This window comes from Anguilla rostrata, chromosome 6 (assembly GCF_018555375.3).
Source record: "Anguilla rostrata isolate EN2019 chromosome 6, ASM1855537v3, whole genome shotgun sequence".
NCBI lineage: Eukaryota > Metazoa > Chordata > Actinopteri > Anguilliformes > Anguillidae > Anguilla > Anguilla rostrata.
In genome coordinates this window covers 12,299,121-12,316,005 of record NC_057938.1, presented here as the reverse complement: position 1 = coordinate 12,316,005, position 16,885 = coordinate 12,299,121, and the positions used below count along the sequence as shown (strand labels likewise).

At 34.1% G+C, this 16,885-nt stretch overlaps 1 gene segment (V, D, J or C); it reads left to right on the top strand.

Annotated features, from left to right (window-relative positions):
- Positions 1–7,244: 7,244 nt before the first annotated feature.
- LOC135256539 (T-cell receptor alpha chain constant-like) overlaps positions 7,245–16,885 on the top strand; it is a 28,723-nt gene continuing 19,082 nt past the window's right edge. Inside the window, 1 exon segment of the C gene segment in view lies at positions 7,245–7,296. Within this exon segment, the coding sequence occupies positions 7,260–7,296 (37 nt within the window).

Genomic DNA, 16,885 nt, shown 5'->3' with positions numbered 1-16,885 from the left:
AAGCATTGTCCAGGTGAGCAAACAATGCTAAACAAATGCTAAAACCGAATTTAAGTAATAAACAAACTTTGCCTTTGATTATATTCATATCTGTAAAGAAAAATGTTGACTGAAGACATGAATATTTGCCTGAGGACCCTGGGTTGTTTTCAATCAGTTAGTGGGCTAATGATATTCATGTAACTCCAATCTGATTTCAGAGTAATACGGGGTTCAGGACTAATAGCTGGGCTTATATTACAGTATATTTAGGGATCTCAGTCAGACACCTTTTCCTTGTGTCAGAGCCATTAGTATTTTGGGAATAACAGCTGTGTTTGTAACTCTGAGGGACCCCAGTCAGACACTACCTTTCTGTCAGGGTGATTAGCACTGTGTGAATGCTGGAGGAGGACAGAAGCTGATTTTTGGAAAGGGGACAGCGTTAATCATAAGCTCTGGTGAGAAAACAACATGGAAAAATGTCAGAGCTGCATTTTAGCTAGAAATGTCCATTTCCAAGATTGTCCAGAATTTTATAAAGAAAATTCAGCTTATATCAGGTGTATTTGTGTGAGATACACTGTCTTAAATCATTTGATGCAATATTAATGATATGGTTTGATCAGTGAAATTAATTTATTAACTCATCTGGCTTCAGTCAGGGTATATTATTATGTTAAAAGTAAGATTGGTTTCAGGACTAACTGTGTTGTTATTTCTGAGGGGTCTTATTCAGACACTAGCTTTCTGTCATGCTGATTAGCACTGTGTGAATTCTGGAGTGGGAGTGGGGAAGCTGATTTTTGGAAATGGAACCAAGCTATTAATTACTACAGGTACGCAAACGACATTCTAATATTAATTATGATTCATAATATAATTGTAAGTAATGACAATGCCTTGTAGACAGCTTGGGAATGTCTACATTTAAACCCTAACATCATTTATATCAGTGTCACCTATACATAGGTAGTTCCATGTAGAGAATGCAGGTTTTCGTAAAGGTAATCGTCAGTGTGTGACTACTGGAAATTGGAAGCTAATCTTCGGACAGGGAACACGTTTGATTGTAGAATCAAGTAAGTGTTTCAAATTGTCAACATTGCATGTATTACTTCTACCAAGAAATAGGGAATGATTCAGATTGTGCAAAAGTGTTATTATGAATGCCAACAATTATTCAAGTGTATCACGTTTTGATGAGCATTCATAAAACATTTGTACACGCCAGAATACATTTTAAATTCTCTATGAACAAGAACTACTAATTCAGTAGCAGAGTAAAAATTGAAGAGGCACTTTGGATATTTGATTGGGTACGAAACAATGTGTGACATACGGAGCAAGTTCATTTACTTTTGGACATGGAACTACCTTAGTCATTAGCTCCAGTAAGTACATACATACAAAAATATTAGTACATTGTGATGTATGTTATCCATACAGAAAGGCTGTTCACTCTGTCTGGAGGTCAGTATTCTGCCCTGGTTTTTGCTGGGCTCTATATGAATGTGTGAATGACGGGGGAAGAAAACTGATATTTGGAGCTGGAACAAATCTCTTTGTGGAATCAAGTGAGAAACCTTATTCAATTTGTTTATTATCTTATATCTATTGCTCATGCATAAGTACTTGCTATATTGCTATATTATCCCAATATGATATACATTGGGAAAGAATTCATAGTAATTTCCCTATTCTGAAAGAAGAATGGCCTCCAGGGTTTTAAATTTTTGGTTAAATTATTTGGTTGGTGAATTTGGTCAGATCAAAATCAAAGTGGTCAGTGATAACAGACATATCTTTAACATACAGCCATACGTTAAATAAACGTACTTTTAGACCGCATTTCAAGTACTTCAATTCAGCTAAGGGAAAGAGCAAAAAGGAGGTTTTTGCAGTGGGAGCCAATAGTGTGTGAACACTGGACAATATAAAGTAACATTTGGTGAAGGAACCAGGCTGGTTGTTGAGTCACGTGAGTATAGTTTTTCTTCAAAAAATTACATTAATCAATGGACTGTTGGAATAGCTAGAAAACACGTTTTTAAACAGGTTTTCTCATCTTAAACATGTAATAAGCAGTGTGCATGAGAGAATGTGAGGATGAGGAGAACTTAGACCCACCTTTGGTAATAAGGATAACAGCTGTGTTTGTAATCACGGGGGCATCCCAGTCAGGCACTACCTTTCTGTCATGCTAATTAACACTGTGTGAATACTGGAGCAGGTGGATTGAAGCTGATTTTTGGAAAGGGAACAAAGTTATTTGTAAGTCCAGGTGAGCAAACAATGCTAAACAAATGCTAAAACCGAATTTAAGTAATAAACAAACTTTGCCTTTGATTATATTCATATCTGTAAAGAAAAATGTTGACTGAAGACATGAACATTTGCCTGAGGACCCTGGGTTGTTTTCAATCAGTTAGTGGGCTAATGATATTCATGTAACTCCAATCTGATTTCAGAGTAATATGGGGTTCAGGACTAATAGCTGGGCTTATATTACAGTATATTTAGGGATCTCAGTCAGACACCTTTTCCTTGTGTCAGAGCCATTAGTATTTTGGGAATAACAGCTGTGTTTGTAACTCTGAGGGACCCCAGTCAGACACTACCTTTCTGTCAGGGTGATTAGCACTGTGTGAATACTGGAGGAGGACAGAAGCTGATTTTTGGAAAGGGGACAGCGTTAATCATAAGCTCTGGTGAGAAAACAACATGGAAAAATGTCAGAGCTGCATTTTAGCTAGAAATGTCCATTTCCAAGATTGTCCAGAATTTTATAAAGAAAATTCAGCTTATATCAGGCGTATTTGTGTGAGATACACTGTCTTAAATCATTTGATGCAATATTAATGATATGGTTTGATCAGTGATATTAATTTATTAACTCATCTGGCTTCAGTCAAGGTATATTATTATGTTAAAAGTAAGATTGGTTTCAGGACTAACTGTGTTGTTATTTCTGAGGGGTCTTATTCAGACACTAGCTTTCTGTCATGCTGATTAGCACTGTGTGAATTCTGGAGTGGGAGTGGGGAAGCTGATTTTTGGAAATGGAACCAAGCTATTAATTACTACAGGTACGCAAACGACATTCTAATATTAATTATGATTCATAATATAATTGTAAGTAATGACAATGCCTTGTAGACAGCTTGAGAATGTCTACATTTAAACCATAACATCATTTATATCAGTGTCACCTATACATACGTAGTTCCATGTAGAGAATGCAGGTTTTTGTAAAGGTAATCTTCAGTGTGTGACTACTGGAAATTGGAAGCTAATCTTCGGACAGGGATCACGTTTGATTGTAGAATCAAGTAAGTGTTTCAAATTGTCAACACTGCATGTATTACTTCTACCAAGAAATAGGGAATGATTCAGATTGTGCAAAAGTGTTATTATGAATGCCAACAATTATTCAAGTGTATCACGTTTTAATGAGCATTCATAAAACATTTGTACACGCCAGAATACATTCTAAATTCTCTATGAACAAGAACTACTAATTCAGTAGCAGAGTAAAAATTGAAGAGGCACTTTGGATATTTGATTGGGTACGAAACAATGTGTGACATACGGAGCAAGTTCATTTACTTTTGGACATGGAACTACCTTAGTCATTAGCTCCAGTAAGTACATACATACAAAAATATTAGTACATTGTGATGTATGTTATCCATACAGAAAGGCTGTTCACTCTGTCTGGAGGTCAGTATTCTGCCCTGGTTTTTGCTGGGCTCTATATGAATGTGTGAATGACGGGGGAAGAAAACTGATATTTGGAGCTGGAACAAATCTCTTTGTGGAATCAAGTGAGAAACCTTATTCAATTTGTTTATTATCTTATATCTATTGCTCATGCATAAGTACTTGCTATATTGCTATATTATCCCAATATGATACACATTGGGAAAGAATTCATAGTAATTTCCCTATTTTGAAAGAAGAATGGCCTCCAGGGTTTTAAATTTTTGGTTAAATTATTTGGTTGGTGAATTTGGTCAGATCAAAATCAAAGTGGTCAGTGATAACAGACATATCTTTAACATACAGCCATACGTTAAATAAACGTACTTTTAGACCGCATTTCAGTACCTCAATTCAGCTAAGGGAAAGAGCAAAAAGGAGGTTTTTGCAGTGGGAGCCAATAGTGTGTGAACACTGGACAATATAAAGTAACATTTGGTGAAGGAACCAGGCTGGTTGTTGAGTCACGTGAGTATAGTTTTTCTTCAAAAAATTACATTAATTAATAGACTGTTGGAATAGCTAGAAAACATGTTTTTAAACAGGTTTTCTCATCTTAAACATGTAATAAGCAGTGTGCATGAGAGAATGTGAGGATGAGGATAACTTAGACCCACCTTTGGTAATAGAGCAAAAATGGCTTTTGGATTTTGAAAGTGCCTTTAAAATGCTCTTAAAATGTCTTAAAAATGACTTTACTGTCAGCAATACTTCCTTGTTTCAGAGCCATTTGAAACAAGGAGGATTCCTGAGGTGTGTTTAATGTATAAATAGTGAATACACATTCATGTCCGTGACATGAATGCTATCTACACACATAGGACCATATTCAGCAGTTGGTTTTGGGATTTAAATTAGAAGTTGATCAACTAATTCAAAATAATTCCGTTTCGAGAACTTAAAGAATACATATTAGGAGACTTCAGGAATACATGCTATGTGCAGTTTTTAGCAACCTATTCAATCCTAGTTTGTCCTTAATTGCATGACATTGGGTGGTCGCTGAAATAGAAAAATGTTGTGTAATTCATTAATTAAATAAAATAAATAATCTATTCAAAAAAACATATTCACTTGTGACGCATCCTACGGTTAAGTCCAGTGACTTGTCCTACTGAGAGTTTTTGACAGAAGAAACAGCAGTGTGTGAATGCGGGATTTGGGGAGCAGATCATCTTTGGCCAAGGGACAAAGCTGATCGTTACATCACTTAGGCTAGGTGAGTATTATAGTACCTTTACTTCACAGAATACAGTAGCTTCCTAATGGGGTGTGATTTGATTTACTGATATACAATACTGCCAGTAAACGTATTTGTATTTGAGTCTGAGTTAGTGAATTCAAGCTAATTGATATAACCACCAACAAACACGTTGAGTAAAGCAACCCAAGACAGAGCTGAAAGAAATATCTCACCAATACATTCAAAATAGAATTAAAGGAATGTTGACATGACAACAAACCAAAGGCATCAAACAGAGCTTTTTTACAGCTGCATTGTCACTATACATTAGGAAATATATTTTCCAGTGGAAGTCTAGTCATTTGTTTAAACTAAAACCCATAAAAACGCCTGGCACTAGGAGAAGGTAATAGGGAGGTAGTTCTGCAGAATAATATAAAAGAAAACGAAAGTAAAAAAGAAATGAAAAAGAGCAGGAGGCTGTGAGCTTAGACATCGATCTGTTCACTAAACAAAATGTTGAGGCTGGAGTGGCAGTGTTCAATATCCAAATGATGAATGTAAAACTACAAAAAAAAAATATATATATTTAATGTATAGGTGTCAATTAATGTATAAACTGATTTACAAGTCAAGAAGACTTTAGAGTTTTGTGCGACCATAGCCGCTCCATTAGTCAGAGCAGGTGGTTTTTTGTTCAAGGCCCAATCATTGTGTGACTTCTGGGAGTGGGGCTTGGAAGTTAATATTTGGCCAAGGCGTTACATTGACTGTTGAGTCAAGTGAGTATCATCTTTTAAATATTCAACGGTTGTGAGCAATTGCATAATATTAAACAATGACATAAGTATTTTTGTGATACATTTTCCTGCACAAAATGACCACAACAAAAAGTATATATGTTGACAGGGAAAAATGGCTAAATGTAAGAAAAAATAATAATTATGGGTTAAACTGATTGTATTTAATTTTAATTATGTTTCTGATCATGTTTAAATACTGTCAGACGATTTTATCACATTATTGACTGTCTTCAAGGAATAGCACATTGAAAACAACCAGAATCATGAATCATGAGTTTTTAGGTGCACAAGTGTGTGCCCTTGTTCAAACAGACTTGTTATTTTATTTGCCATTAGTCTTCAAACCAGTGCTGACATTCATTCTTACTAAGTGCTTAGTTTGTTTGATTCAATTTATGATGACATTGGGACCAAGAATCATTTTCAGAATCTCTCCTTGTAGAGATAGGTCCAATCGGCATAATATTTGATAGCTCTTGTTACACTGTGTGAATACTTGGTCAGGTGGAAATACACTCATTTTTAGTGAAAGGACCCCATTAACCATTGAATCAAGTAAGTCCTTGATTTTCATTCTAGAGAGTTTAATGCAGCGTATATCAATGACCTGGGATTTGGGTTATTTGACATGTTTAATTTACTTTTCCCTATAAACAAGGATTAAAGCATTTGACCCAATGTCTAGACAAGATTTGTTCTTAATTTTAACATGCAAAAAAAAAATACAAACACAATTCATTTAAATTAAAACTTAAAAATAAATAAATAAAATAAAAAATAAAAATTTGGTTATTGCAGTACTCACCAAGCAGTGTTTGTCAAAAGCACTAGCTGTTTAAATGTGGACAAATATTAAGGAAAAATGTTCATTGAATCTAAATCTTTCTGTGGTTTTGATTGGAAGACCTAAATGTATTAAAAATCAAGTTCTGCTCATTATGGATTTGAAAATGTCTTAAGTTCAAAAATGGTATTTAAATATTATGGTTATGCTGTATATTTATTTAATTGTATACATTTTTATTTACCACAAATCAATTGCTAGATTGCAAAGTAGCATCATGGGTAGCAAAAGAAATCCATATTTTTTCTCTGAGGAATGGGAGAGTTTTTGCTGTGGATGTGTTTACTGTGTGAATACTGAAGGCCTTCAAAAACTGGTCTTTGGCTATGGGACCCGTGTAACTGTGGAATCAAGTGAGTTTGCTACTCTTTTATTAAATATTTTAAATTTAATTGTATAATGCATACTATAGTTCAATGGTGTCTTGGTACACATTTTGTGCACAATTTGGGTGCCATATAGTCTACACTATGTAGACTGAAAGTCAACAACAAGCAAAAATTTCAAATTAAAAAATCCCCCTTTGGACATAATTGGACCAAAATAATATTTTCCCAGATCATTTTTGTAAATGGTATTTAATAAGTAAGGAGAGTCAAATTGCTCTTAATTACACTCATGCATGATTAGTCTCTAGAATATTTGTGAGGTCATATTTTACTGTGTGAATGCACAAGGCTTTAAGACCATGTTTGGTGAAGGGACCAAAGTAACTGTTGAATCACGTAAGTCATATTTCTTGTATAGTGGTTCACTTACCATGTTTTTGATTTAATTAATTTGCTTTAGTCTTTGACATATTTGCCTTACAGATTAATGTAAAAATATTTCCCCATAACCAATGTTGAAAACACTAGCTGCTGGAGATCTTGGCAATAAATTATTGACAGACACAAATAAATATGATTTAGTGCAGTATCATGTGAAAAGTGTAATTAAAAGGTGGCAAGTGTTAACTGTTTTTGAGTTACATCTCCATCAAGCATCTCAGGAGGTTAGTAGGGTTATTTCTGAGGATGTAATCACTGTGTGAATACTGGAAACTTTGGAAAGCTGTTGTTTGGTTCTGGGACCCATGTAACTGTGGAATCAAGTAAGATTACTTCTGAATGTTATTTTATCAAGCAAGATTCATTTTTATTTTTAGCACATATCATATCATGTAACATGAATTATATTACATTTTGGAACATAATTCTCTGTACTTGAATGTCAGTAATATTTAAGCAGCATACAATTTATTTATCTTCTATTTTCCTGGAAAGTGGGTAATATACAGGCCAAAGATGTGTAGCTTGTCATTTTAGATGAATTCATTGTTCTCACTGTCATCCACTGTGATATGTACAAATATGCACACAGGTTTTTTCTGATGATGGCTGGGACTGTGTGAATGTTGGTGTTTAATTTATATTTTGAAGGGAGACCCAACTGTTTATTCAACCAAGTGAGTGAGATTTAGATGACATACTGATTTGAAAGAAAACATGAACAAACCACTTGGGCATTTCTCACTACAGACACAAATGGAAAGTTCTTTAATCTTTCATTAATTAATCTTGGCAATCAATGATTGAGAGTAAAAGTGAATGATGCTGATTTAATAGAAACTGGGACAGGTTTTGTGAGGGTTATGACAAGTGGAAGAGTTTATTTGGAAAGAATGTGAGAGAAAATAGTACACAGAAGTTACTGTATCATGTTAAACTACTGTGTGAATGCTCAAACTGGTTCTTACAAGTTGATATTTGGGTCTGGTACCAAACTACTCATTGAACCTGGTGGTAAGTATGGATTTTTTGTAAAATTTGTGCTTCATGAGAGAAACATAAAAATAATGTTTTGTTTAATCAATGGAAATTGTGGCATGTGATCAAAATAATTGCAGTGTATGGAAAGCGTAACTGCAGAACAGTAATTCAGCAATTCAGCAAAACTTAATTCATAATCGCATAAAAACTGGATTTACCCATATTAACAATAAATGTTTAACAAACAGAATTGAAACCGTTTAAAAAGTATTGTAAATACATTAATTACAGGCGATATTTTGTACAGTCTCATACAGTATCTAAGGTAAATGGCAGTAAGTGTTAGCTGTGTCCAGGTTACAGCTTTATTACAGTAAACATCTTAGGAATCTGGTCAGGTTTTTGCTGAGGATGTGTTTACTGTGTGAATACTGGAGGCTATGGAAAAATGGTGTTTGGCCATGGAACCCGTGTTACAGTACAATCAAGTAAGATGTTTACATACTATGTGCATTCATATGAATATGAATAAAATAATAGCAAGGGTGCAGATTTATTAGAAATGCATTGTGCATGAAGGTTTTATCAGTTGAAAATTTTGTAGCATGGATTTCCCTCTTTACATTTCAAAGAAAAAGATTTCAAAATAAAAAAATTAACTGGACTTAACTTTTTTATGTAGTTGTGGTCTGCAGGTTCAGTTCAATTCCACTTATCCGCTTATCAAGTCATCAGTATTAGCAATTTCAGATGAGTTCAGTATTCTCACTGTGATTAATTTGGTAAAGATATTTACAGATTTGTAAGCAGGTTTTTGTGATGTAGCCTGTGACTGTGTGAATACTGGCTATAAAACAATATTTGGAAGCGGGACCCAAGTAACTGTACAACCAAGTAAGTGTTAGCTATTTCGCTGGAAATGCTCCTGTGTTTATCTTTCCATTATAAATGGAAATGTAATTAAAGCCCAGGGGATATTTTTCATTACATTACATTTCATTATATGTATAAAAGGGCCTTGTGTCAGTCATTAACACTAATCTGGATGGCTGTGCCATGGTATCTGGCATAGCTTTGATATTCCTTCTACAGTATTTTACTCACCACATGTGAAAAATGAATTTGTTATAGAATGTCACATTTATTTGATTAATGAATCTTGGCAGTAAATGATTGATGATGAAGTGAATGATGCTGATTTAGTATCATTTTCTAAGGTAAAAGTGTTAACTGTATTCCGGTTACGTTGTTATTAAGCATCTCAGGAGCTTACTTTGGAAAGCTGTTGTTTGCCTATGGGACTTGTGATACAGTGGGATCAAAAAAGACTAGCTCTTTTTTATTGAGTAATATTTTATTGAGAAAGATTCCTTACTATTTTTGGCTCATATGGTATGATGTAACATGCATTGCATTTACATCATACCATGCATTACTTTTTGTCATATAATTCCCTGTACATGAATGTTATCAAGGTTTAAGCAGCATAAAATTAATTCATTTACAGTGTGGATAATATACAGGCCAAAAATGTCCATATTGTCATTATTGTTGTTCTTACTGTCATCCTTTGGCAGATGCATAAATATGCACATAGGTTTTTGTGATGATAGCTGTGACTGTGTGAATGCTGGAGCTAAATTAATATTTGGAAAGGGGACCCAACTACACGTGCAACCAAGTAAGTGACTCAGATTTAGTTTAAACACTGTCCTGTATATTTGACTTTGGAATTAGAAAGAGAAAAGTGGAAAAAGAAAACAGAACAGGGCATTTTCCACTACAGACACAAATGGAATGCTTTGGTCTGTCATTAACATTGATCCGTATGGCTGCATCACTCATAAGTCAAACCATAAAAACCGTTAAAAACTGCATTAATTGCACAGCTGCAATACTATTAGAATTTATTGAACATTAAAAATGTAGTTTGAGATATCTTTAATAAAGACAAACCCTACGTTCAGAGGCAAAATAACTTGTTGATCCCAGAGCCTCATGCTTGGTCTCTGGAGTATTTGACAGCTCTTAACATACTGTGTGAATACACAGGGCTTTAACAAGCTCATTTTTGGGGAAGGCACCAAACTAACCATTGAATCAAGTAAGTCCTTGTCTTACATTGACTTATTCCAGTCTGATAGATATTAATGTAGGAATTTAATTGGATTTGAGGTTGAAATCATTTGATCATAGCAATGCATGATTGAGAGTAAAAGTGAATAATACTGATTTAAGGTTTGGAGACAGGTTTGACTATTGGAATAGTTTAGATGTAAAACAAATATGAGAAAAAATGGTACATGGTACATGGGAGTCACTGTTTCATGTTAGTTCCCTCAAGTTGGTTTTTACAAGTTGGTTGATATTTGGCAGTGGTAACCAACTACTCAATAAAACTGATGGTAAGTATGGAATTTCCTTAAATGTGTGTTTCTTTCCAATGAGAAATTATTTCCTTGTTAGTATAATTACTAATATAGGACACTCTGTAATAATAATTCCAGTTATTGTGAATTGTTCTACTGAGGGAGTTTTTGAGAGAGGAACCAGCAGTGTGTGAATGTGGGATATGGGAATAAGCTAATATTTGGCCAAGGGACAAAGCTGATTGTTACATCACTTAGGCTTGGTGAGTATTATAGTACCTTTACTTCAGTATAGCTGCATAATTAGGAGCCTAATTAGATTTTTGATATACAGCATTGCCAGTAAAAGTATTTTTTTCGCATTTGAGCCTGAATTGGTGAATTCAAGCTAACTGATGTATGCTCTCAACACACTGAAAAAGTAACCTGAGACAGAGGTGAAAAAAATATCTAAAATACATCCAAATGGAATTATAGATATGTTGTTAATGCAAAAACCATAGAAGCATCAACCAGAGCATTTTTGCAGCTGCATTGTCTCATTACATGGGAAAGTATATGTTCTAGTCGGAGTCAAGTCATGATATATGAAGAAATTGCGTTTCTCTGGTACAGGATGAAGTTGATTGGAAGATAGTTCTGCAGAATAATATAAAAGAAAACAGAAGTAAAAAAGAAATGAAAAAGAGCAGGAGGCTGTGAGCTTAGACATTGATATGCTGACTACACAAAATGCTGAGAGTGGAGTGGCAGCATTCAATGTTCAAACATCCATTTAACATGGATCCATTAACATTTATCCAAAATCATTTTTTTCCCCCTATATATAAACATTATAAGCTCCATTTCAGTAAAACTGATTTAAAATCATTGAACATTTAGAGTATTGTGTGACCTTACCCACTCCATTAGTCAGAGCAAGTAATTTTTTGTTCAAGACCAGATCATTGTGTGACTGGATCTGGCAATTGGAAGCTAATATTTGGGCAGGGAGTTAAACTGACTGTTGAGTCAAGTGAGTATCATCATTTAAATATTCATCTGAGCAACTACACAACATTAAACTTTCCTGGACAAAATAACCAAAACCAAAAGTGTTCTTGTTAACGGGAAAAATGACTCAATGTAAAAAATTATTCTTTTTTTGGTTAAACTGACTTTATTTAAATTTGCTTTTATATACTTAAGCAGCATTTTAAATATGTTTAAATACTGCCAGTTGAATCTTACTGTATCACATAATTGACTCTTCAATGAATAATACATTTAGGTGCTAATGTATGTGCTTTTGTTTAAAGAATCTTGTTATTCTATACATCATTGGTCCTCAAACCAATGCTGACATTTATTCCAACTAAGTGCTTTGTTTGTTTGGCTCAATTTATAATGACATTAAGGCCAATAATAATTTTTCAGGATCTCTTCTTGTAAGGATGCATTGGCTGGGTCAGATCTAGTATTTGCTAGCTCTTGTTACACTGTGTGAATACTGGGACAGGGCTCAACAAGCTCATTTTTGGTGAAGGGACCAGGTTAACCATTGAATCAAGTGAGTCCTTAATTTTTCATCTATAGTGTTTTTCACAGTGTAAATCTTGGTTCCTTTGAGATGTTTATTTTCCTTTTCCCTATAAAAATGGTTTGAAGCACTTGCGCCTGGATTCAATCAAGTTTTGCTTTTAATATTTTCAAATGTAAGTGTTATTTCCTTCAATTCAAACACATTTTTCCATAAATTCAGGTTATTGCTGTATTTACCAATTAGTACTAGTGGACAGCACTAGCAGTTAAATTGCGGGCAATTGCTAAGAATGTACTAAATTTAATTCTTGTTGCGGTAGGTCTTGGTTATAACCATTTTTAGTAAGACTAAAAGTATGTCCTATAAAGTTTAGGTTTTGCTCATTATGGATTGGAAAATCTCAATAATAGTATTTACATATTATGGAGATACTGTAAAATACTGATGAAATGATTGCATGTATAATAATGAAGTAGTATCAAGGACAGCAGATGGTATGAATTGTATGGTAGAAATGGGAAAGTTTTTGCTGAGGACAGGTTTACTGTGTGAATACTGGAGGCCTTAAATTGGTGTTTGGACACGGAACCCATGTAACTGTGGAATCAAGTGAGATTGATACTTCTTTATTAAATAATTAATATTCAGTCATATAATGCATAGAACAATTCAGTGTTGTCTTGGTACATTTTGTTGTGCACACCTGGGTAGATACTATGATATACCATGCAGACTGTAAATATACAACAAGCAAAAATGAAACATTTTAGAAAAATGTTCCCTCTTTGGGTTTAGAATATTTCAGGTGATGGCCGCTTTTCATAAAGATATAGCAGAAATACTTTGTAGTTAAATGATGCCATGCTTATTTAAATCAGAACTTGGTTTGCCATGTAATAAACAAATATATAGTGCAAGTATGTGGATCTTATAATTTTGAACAAACTGAGATCCTCAAAGGTGAAAGTGAATGATGAGAATGAGTAAACGTGCATGATGCTGATTTATTAGGAATTGGGACAGGTTTTTAGATGTCTGAGTTTTGGAAGAGTTTAGGTAGAAAGCATGTGAGACAAAACAATACATGGGAGATGTAGTTATTGTATCATGTTGGACTACTGTGTGACTCAAACTGGTTTTAGCAAGTTAATATTTGGCAGTGGTACCAAACTACACATTGGACCTGGTGGTAAGTATGGAATTTCCTTAAAGATATGTTCATTTAAAATTACAGTGACTAAAAAAAGAATGTTTTATTTAAGTTAATGTAGGTTGCAGAATGTGGTGAAAAGGAATTGCTGTGCATGGTAAATGGCCGCAGTCATTGTAACAGATACAGTATGCAGTACAGCAAAGGCTAAGCCAGGATACTGTAGAACATAATTAATATCAGTTTAGGCTGGTCTTGGAGGCTCCGTGTCTCCTTTCCAAGTTCAGCTGAACTCTGAAGTAATTGGGGTTGATTGAGATGCTAACTGAATACCATATTAAATTTGACATCACTAAACTGTATTGGTTGTTTGCTCTGTTACAGCTCTGTTATTTCTCCTGTATATATTTGAGCACCCAGAAAAATTCAGTGGCAGAGACAGTTGTACAGCTTAGTTGATTAATTGGTTCAGAATAATTACTTAATCACTCAGTAGATGTGCAATAATTGAACAAATAAATACAATAAAAACTTCCTAGTGGCTTAAAATTGGGTGAATCTACTCGTATTAATGATAAATGTTGAGTGATCAGAATTGATACGTTTTTTTAAAAGTATTGCAGGTACATTAATTACAAACAATATTTTGAGACAGTAAGTGTCAGCTGTGTTCAGGTTACAGCTTTAGCCTGTTACTGTACGTTTCTCAGGAGGCAGGTAGGGTTTTTGCTGAGGCCATGTTGACTGTGTGAATACTGGAAGCTTGGGAAAACTGCTGTTTGGCCACGGGACCCGTGTTATAGTACACTCAAGTAAGATGTTTACATATTATGTGTATTCCTAGGTATATGGATTAAATAATGGTGCAGTAAAGGAGCAAATTTATTAGAAAAGCATTCTTTATGGAGGGGTTATTTATTGAAAATGCTGTAGATTGAATTTCTCTCTTCCCATTTCCAAGAAAAATATTTCTAACACTGTAAATGCACTGGACTTTAATTTTTACCTAGCTGTGGTCTGTAGATTAATTGCAATTCTGCTCTTAAATCAAAAAGCAGTTAAAGTAATACATATCAGTATTTAAAGATGTATGTGATTTCAGATGGTTTTCAGTATCCTCACTTCAGTATCCTCACTTTGGTACAGATTTTACAGATTTGTAGGCAGGTTTTTGTTATGTAGCCTGTGGCTGTGTGACTGCTGGATATAAAATAATATTTGGAAGTGGGACCCAAGTAACTGTACAACCAAGTAAGTGTTAACAGTTAAACAGGACATATTGTCTTGGCTATTAACCATTTGCATTATAAATGGAAACCTAGAGAAAGCCTAGGCAATATTTCATCACAGACATATGTGTAGAATGGCTTTGTGTCAATTATTAACAGTGATATGCTTAGTTGTATCATCCTTACAGAGAAACTTGATTTGGATGGACATATGCATATAAACCAAAATTGTTTTTTTTTTCACATAATAGAACATGAAAATTGCAGTTTCGTTGAAAATCATTGACATTTACAAAGTGGAGACATTACAGTTTTGTAATGTTGTAATGTTCACATCGGACTCAATTCTGAATTCTTGAATGAAAACAAATTACCGGCATTATGTTCAACGTAAAATTGTATGCCCATCAGTAAAATGGAGAGTATTAATCTGTTTTCATGATTATTGGTGATGATGAGGCTGAGGATCATTAGATTGCTTGGGTTGTGTAGTATTTGACAGCTCTTATTATACTGTGTGACTAGATCTGGAGTAGATAAGCTCATTTTTGGTGAAGGCACAAGATTAACCATTGAATCAAGTAAGTTATCGATGTCCCTCATATAATTCCTATATGCCAAAACCGTAAATGACCTGTATGTGTGAGAATGTAAATCTTATTGAGTGATATGCAGACTTTGTTCACCTTGTTTATTTAAGCACCAGCATAAGATAGCTACTTTAGCACTTTAGCAATTGCCTTTACATTAGCATGACAACTAGCCATAGATAGGTAGATAGCTGCTTGCCATATAATTGGTGAATTAATGTTAGTTTAGCAAACCGATTGCTAGGATGTTAATTAATTAGCGTAGCATGAAAATACAATTTAATTATTTTGAGCCAATGCTCGTTTTTGCATGTTTTGCAATTTTACAGAAGCTTATGAAGCTATAACTTTGTTGTATTCTGTTGCTATATACACTGAATCTCAAAAATGCAGGGAAAAAACACTCGTATAGACAAACCATGTGAATCTAACATTCATGAATCATAAAAAGTATTAGTGTTTTTTATCATCCATAAGTATAAACACAGAACCTTAGTCTCATAGCCTTTGCTCGACTAATAGGTTAATTGAAACAGAATAAAGATTTCTTAAATTTTTAAAAAAATATAAAAGTATATATTACAAATACTGTAGTTATAAGTAGTATGATGTTTAAAGTGTAATTAAAAGACAAGAAGTATTAATTGTATGCCAATTACATCTTTATTAATCAGTTCAAGAGGCTGGTAGGGTTTTTGCTGAAGAAATGTTTGCTGTGTGAATACTGGAAGTGTTGCAAAACTGGTGTTCGGTTATGGAACCCGCGTAACTGTGGAACCAAGTAAGATTGTCATTTTTTCTGTTCTCCGACAGCACATTGAGCATTGAATTTACTGAATAAGGTGTTATGGATCTTTAATACATAGAGCAGTCATAAATACTGTAATACTAGCTTCTTTTTTTAAGCTGATTTGTACTTAGTGTGAGCTACGTTGGTGTACATAACTAACCTCACTTATGTCTCGATTAATGAATGTGATTTGACTGTCAACATTGTTTTGACTAATCGACCTGTTAGTCAACCTAGAATACAGGTAGGGTCATCTGTAAAAGGCTGACCTCAGGTATGGCTGAGCATGTTGTGACAAATGATTATTGCAATATTGCGAATGTATCTGCCTTGCTTATTCTTTAACTCAAAGTCCTTCTAAGAAACTATTTAAAAATCAGTAAGCATCATTTTGTAAATCAAATTTCATAGATTCTCAAAATAAGAGCATTTTTTTAGACACAAAACATAAAGTGTTGTTGCTTCCACTGATTTTCCACCGATCTGTCATATATAAACATTTGCAAGATGTTGTCATTTTGGTCAAATACAGCAAGCAAAACTAAGTATGTACTTCACCTGTGTGATGACCATATGAGGTTTCTGGTGGAGTTTACCAAGCATATTTTGCTAGAATTTGGGTTCAATTTCACAAATGTCAATGGTGGCATATACCCTGGTGCATACTGTATGTGTGCCATATGTACAATAGTAATATGGTGTTATATTAATTCAGTGACAAGTGGAGAAGGTTCTATGCAGAATGTTAATTTGATGTTTATGAACCAAGAGTTCACACTGTGTGAATGGTTATGGCCAGAAAGTGGAGTTTGGAACTGGAACAAAGCTATTAGTAGAACCAAGTAAGTCAGTATTGATTTAGCATATCCTCAGTAATCCCAAATATGTGTTGTGACAGTACAATATTGATTAT